Source organism: Jatropha curcas, chromosome 7, assembly GCF_041381405.1.
Source record: "Jatropha curcas cultivar XTBG-Jc1 chromosome 7, XTBG_Jcur_1.0, whole genome shotgun sequence".
Classification (NCBI taxonomy): Eukaryota; Viridiplantae; Streptophyta; class Magnoliopsida; order Malpighiales; family Euphorbiaceae; genus Jatropha; species Jatropha curcas.
The window spans coordinates 13473542-13478461 of NC_143157.1; the positions used below are offsets into that span (position 1 = coordinate 13473542).

Genomic DNA, 4920 nt, shown 5'->3' on the forward strand with positions numbered 1-4920 from the left:
TGGAAAGTTCAAACGCCTAATGACAAAGTCAAATAATCCAGAATCAAGCAAGAGAGTCCAAAATAACTAAAGAAAGTGTAAAGCATACATCAAAAGATAAATCCAAAGTCCCCAAACGAAAGGCAAAACAAGACAAAAAAAAAATCACAAAAGTTCATAAGAGTCTAGGTATCCCGTCGCCTCCGCGGAGCGGCATCCTCTGAGTCTTCTACTGAACTCTGCCCAGCCTTGCCTGTCCAAGGAGCCAGCACAATCTCCTCACCTGTCCCAACCTCCTCTTCAGCATCAGCCTGAACCCAACCTTCGAGAACACTCAGCAGTGCAGTCCTCCTTGGTCTTTCAATCGGCCAGACAGCGGTAATGAACCAGGCCCGGTACTCGGGAGAAGTCTGAACGCTGGTAGGATCAGGTAAAGGTCTAACCATACGGTGATCTCTAACCCAAGCTTTAAGAACAGCTCGGGTAACACCAGCAGTAATCGCAGAATCAGCTGAAATGTCATCCATAATAGGGACAGTTTGATCTATCCCCATCTGCCTCAGAACGCGTGAAGCGCAGTACCAAGTACAGTGTGTGAGGCCTAGGAGATAAACCCGAGAATGGCGAAAGCTGACCTGAATAAAGCGGTTGATATTGTGCCAAGGGACGAACCACGGTATCTCATTTGGACCCAATTCAACCAGCCATGAAGTCCATGTTTCAGTAGAAGGGTGGGAGAGCAAGATTTTCCGCATGCGATATTGAGAAGAATTGTAGGGAAGGGAGGTTGGAGCAGCCACTACTTGAAGGTGATCCCTCAACCAAACCTGAATAATGGATCTTTTCCATTATAAGAAAAAAGAGGAAGAAGAAGAATGAGGAAAGATGATAGGGAGAAATACCTGCAAAATAATGGGAGAAACGGTCCAATCGTCGAACCCTAAAGCGGCTCTGTCAAGACTTCTAATGGTCTTAGCCAGCACAATACCGCCTATGCAACCCATGTCCTCCATTTGCCAAACCATAGGGCAAAGCTGCAAGTCTCCAAAACCCGGGTCCCGGTTGAATAAGAAACCAGCCAATAAGCAGAAAACCAGGGCCCGCATCCTCAGCCTCATCCGGTCAGGGTCGTCCAAGCAAGTCTCTGAAAATTCATCAATCAGAGGCAGCAGAATCGCCTTCTGATCATCCACAATCATAGCCCTAGCCTGTGGCCGGCTAAACCGAAACAAGTTCTCAAATGACTTAACATACCCAACTTTCACCTCGTGCCTACCCAAGGGAGCATTGGGATCACACCCTATAATCGCACAAAATTCCTCAAAAAGAGGGCACATTTCCTCCATCATAGCCCCAAACCGAAAAACGTGAGCCTCAGGATCCCAAAATCTAATACAGGCTCGCACAAAGTCCCAGTCAACTACTACGCCCCTAAGAGTGATAACAGGAGAAATTCCGTACCTCCCCAAATTGATCTTTTCAACTTTGGAGAGACTCCTGGTCCAGCTATGCATGCTATGATTGTAAAAGGGATTCATGTTTCTTATTTATTTATCTTTCCTGTTTTTATTAAAAAAAAAAATAAATATAATAATAAATAAAATAAATAATAATAAGTAAAAAAAAAAAGGAGGGAAGAGAGAGAACTGACCTAAATAGTTGTTTAAGCACAGTGTTCGAGAGTCAGAATGAAAAAAAAAGGGGCTGAAAGCAGCCTTTTTATTGCGAAAGTCGCGCCTAAGGGCGGCTGCCCGCGCCCTCTAAGGCGGGTATGCCCACCTGAAAGGCGGGCATGCCCGCCCGCCCAGCGTGGGCGCACATGCCCGCCCAGGCAGGGCGGGCACGACCGCCCAGCCCAGGGTGGGCACGCACGCCCAGCCCAGGCAGGCATGAAAAAAGAAACAAAAAAAAAAAGAAGAAGAAAAAGAAAAAAAGAAAAATAGAAATAAAAGTAGAAAATAACTTTTTTTTTCTTTCTTTCCTTTTCTCTTTCGAAAAAAAAAAACAAAAAAAAAAGAGAAACAAAGTGTGTACTTTTTAATCCTTTTCTGCTCAAATCTAATGCATGCATACTGTCAGTATTAATCAAATACAGGTACAAATAAGTTGAGTACAGAAATACAGGCCAAGATTCAATACAGTAAAAAAAAAAAAAAAAAAGAGGGAAAGAAAGTAGAGGAAAGCAAAGAAGTCTAGCAGCTATCAGCGGCGAGACCTCCTCCTCCTCTGGTCGTCAAAAGCCTGCAGTGTCCAAGCTGAAGTTAGTTCCTCCTGCATTCCAAGGATTAGCTCCATCATCTGACGGATCAAGCCGTCAGGAACCTGGAAATCACACAAAAATACAAAGTCAATATACAAATCTCTTATGAATCCTTTTTTTATGAGGGATTTACCGGTCATTACCTCATTAATGTCATCAGGAGGAAGAGCCAGGTGATTCACACGGTCCAGGGATACCTCCCTAAGAGACGAAGTACCCTCAGGAGTGTAATAGGAAATGCTGTATGGAAGGTGCAAATTGGCCAAGCCCGGATGGACAGGCCTGGTAGCCTCTGAAATAGCCTGGGGAATCCTGAAGGCACCAACCGAATGACTAGGGCCAGCTCGAGACGGACCCTCCACCGGAGTAGAAGAAGAAGGCTGGGTCACAGGCCTCCTCCCTGGAGTCCTGGCCGAAGAACCGGAAGCCCGAGAGGAACGGGTGCCAAGCGGCTGGGAAGGAGTCGACCTCGAGAGACTGTCGAACCTGGAGCCGATGGGCCGCATCAGAAACACCTGGCAGAATTCGTCATAATCTCCACCCCGGATCAATTCCATGTACGGGATACCCTCAGTATGGACATCTGTAAGAACCATCTGTTTTCCCGCTCGCATGTCCTCAGGGGGAGGAAGAGGAACGGAGCGGCAGCCCCTAACCTGGAAGTCCACTCGCTCACCCAGGTAGTAACGTCTCAAAACAGGATGTGATAAGACAAACCGCCGCCGAGACAGAGCCTCTGATCGCCTAAAATGGGGATCCGCCTCAATCCAATGTTGGAGTCGGATGCCCATCGCCCCTACTTCAACCTATGTAAGAGAAGCAAATGTGTTAATAAATCTTTTTATTTTTTCACATAGCCAAGAGAAATTAGGAATGCACTCGCCTGCCCTATGGTACAAGTATCGAAGAAGCTCCGCAGATCTCCCAAAGACTTCCGGTGTAGAATAGACTGTTGGTTAGCTCGGTACCATCTCCAAGCTAAAGGTACCAACCCTAGCCCAAGATCAGTGCGGGCCAGCTCAGGGCGGATATAGGGAAAATACTCAAAGGCCCAAGTCTGCACAAGGAAGGAAAGGATTAATAATAAAAATAAAGGGGGGCACATAATGAGGATATGTTCTTTACATTACCTCCCAGAAATAGTAGGTCCCACTGAGCCTACAGTGGCCTCGACTCAGATCGCACATATCCTCGTACATGCGGCTCAGAATAGCACCGGCCCAGTCATACTCAGTGAGGTGGGCCAAGTCCTCCAAACTCCTCAGTATAGAGGGATTAAACTTCTCTTTTCTGTTAGACCAGAAAGACGAAGCAAACAGCAGCAGCAGAGTGAATCTAGCTACCTGAGTAGCCGTTAGCTCTCCCTGTCTATGTCGGGCATAAATGCTAGGAGCTTGGGAGGATAACCAGTGCCTCGAAACACTCAGATCGGGGGAGGAATGGCTGGGTCTAACAATCCGGGGAAGGTCAATCCCTATCAACTCCGTCATTCGGTCGGGGGTAACCGCAGTCCTCCAATCGTCATACAGCTCGATCGGCCGAGTACCAAAAGGAATCCCAGAAATCAATGAAAAGTCAGTTGGGGTCATCGTCATCTCGCCCCAAGAGAAGTGGAAAGTGTTGGTGGTGTCCCACCATCTCTCAGCCAACGCGCCCAGTAAACTCTTGTAATTCTGCCTACCCAGCTCGAGATTTCTTAAGAAGCCCAGGTGAGAGGGGCCAATGATGGCTCCGACCGGGTTATTAGGATCAAGTATGTCAAATGGGATCTCAGCAATAGAGGACTCGCCCACGTCCAGCCTAATGTATGCATCCTAGAAGGTAAAACAGTTTAAGGTTATCCTTTGGTTCCTAACTAAAAGATATCCTAATCCTCCCCCAGTATCATACTAATAAAAGTGGTAAGATTCAATCACAATTTGGCCTAAGGCCCAAAAATCACGATTTGGCCTAAGGCCCAAGAAATCACAATTTGGCCTAAGGCCCAAAAATCACGATTTGGCCTAAGGCCCAAAAATCACGATTTGGCCTAAGGCCCAAGAAATCACGATTTGGCCTAAGGCCCAAGAAATCACGATTTGGCCTAAGGCCCAAGAAATCACAATTTGGCCTAAGGCCCAAAAAATCACTATTTGGCCTAAGGCCCCAAAAAAAAAAAAAAAATCACGATTTGGCCTAAGGCCCGAAAATCATAATTTGGCCTAAGGCCCAAAAAATCACGATTTGGCCTAGGGCCCGAAAATCATAATTTGGCCTAAGGCCCAAAAAAATCACGATTTGGCCTAAGGCCCGAAAAATCATAATTTGGCCTAAGGCCCAAAAAATTCACACTTGGCCTAAGGCCCAAAAGTACAGAAGCGAAGGGAGCTTACCTGGGCAAAGACGCCGGTCATGGAAGCATGATTGTCAGCGTCCGCCGCAAGATTGACATCGTCCACAGAAATTCCCAGAGACTCCAGGAGGCCCTCACCGCTACTATAGCTTGGGGAAGCCATGATGAGAAAGTTGAGAGAATTTGAGAGAGCTCTTTTGATTTGGAGAGTGGAGAATAAATGAAATAATGAGTTTTTGAGCTATTTATAAGCAAATAGCCAAGAGGCGGGTCCTTTTGACGCGTCTAACATTCGCCTACAAAATTTAGTTTTCAGACAACCACCAGCGCCCATAAAACATCTTTTATG

General features: G+C 46.5%; 1 protein-coding gene across 1 annotated transcript; it reads right to left on the reverse strand.

Moving 5' to 3' along the window:
* Window positions 1–2181: 2181 nt before the first annotated feature.
* On the reverse strand, window positions 2182–2745 carry LOC149494704 (uncharacterized). Its single transcript, XM_089724412.1, has 2 exons — window positions 2383–2745; window positions 2182–2301 (listed from the first exon to the last, which is right to left on the reverse strand). Exons 1-2 carry the CDS (start codon window positions 2743–2745, stop codon window positions 2182–2184), a joined length of 483 nt encoding a protein of 160 aa, XP_089580538.1.
* Between the last annotated feature and the right edge of the window lie 2175 nt (window positions 2746–4920).

Bases quoted from the DNA above. Each gene is read 5' to 3' on its own strand.
- LOC149494704 (XM_089724412.1), bottom strand. From the start codon at position 2,745: ATGCGGCCCATCGGCTCCAGGTTCGACAGTCTCTCGAGGTCGACTCCT. The intron at 2,302-2,382 runs GTAATGACCGGT...TGTGATTTCCAG, and splicing joins CTCCTGATGACATTAATGAG to GTTCCTGACGGCTTGATCCG.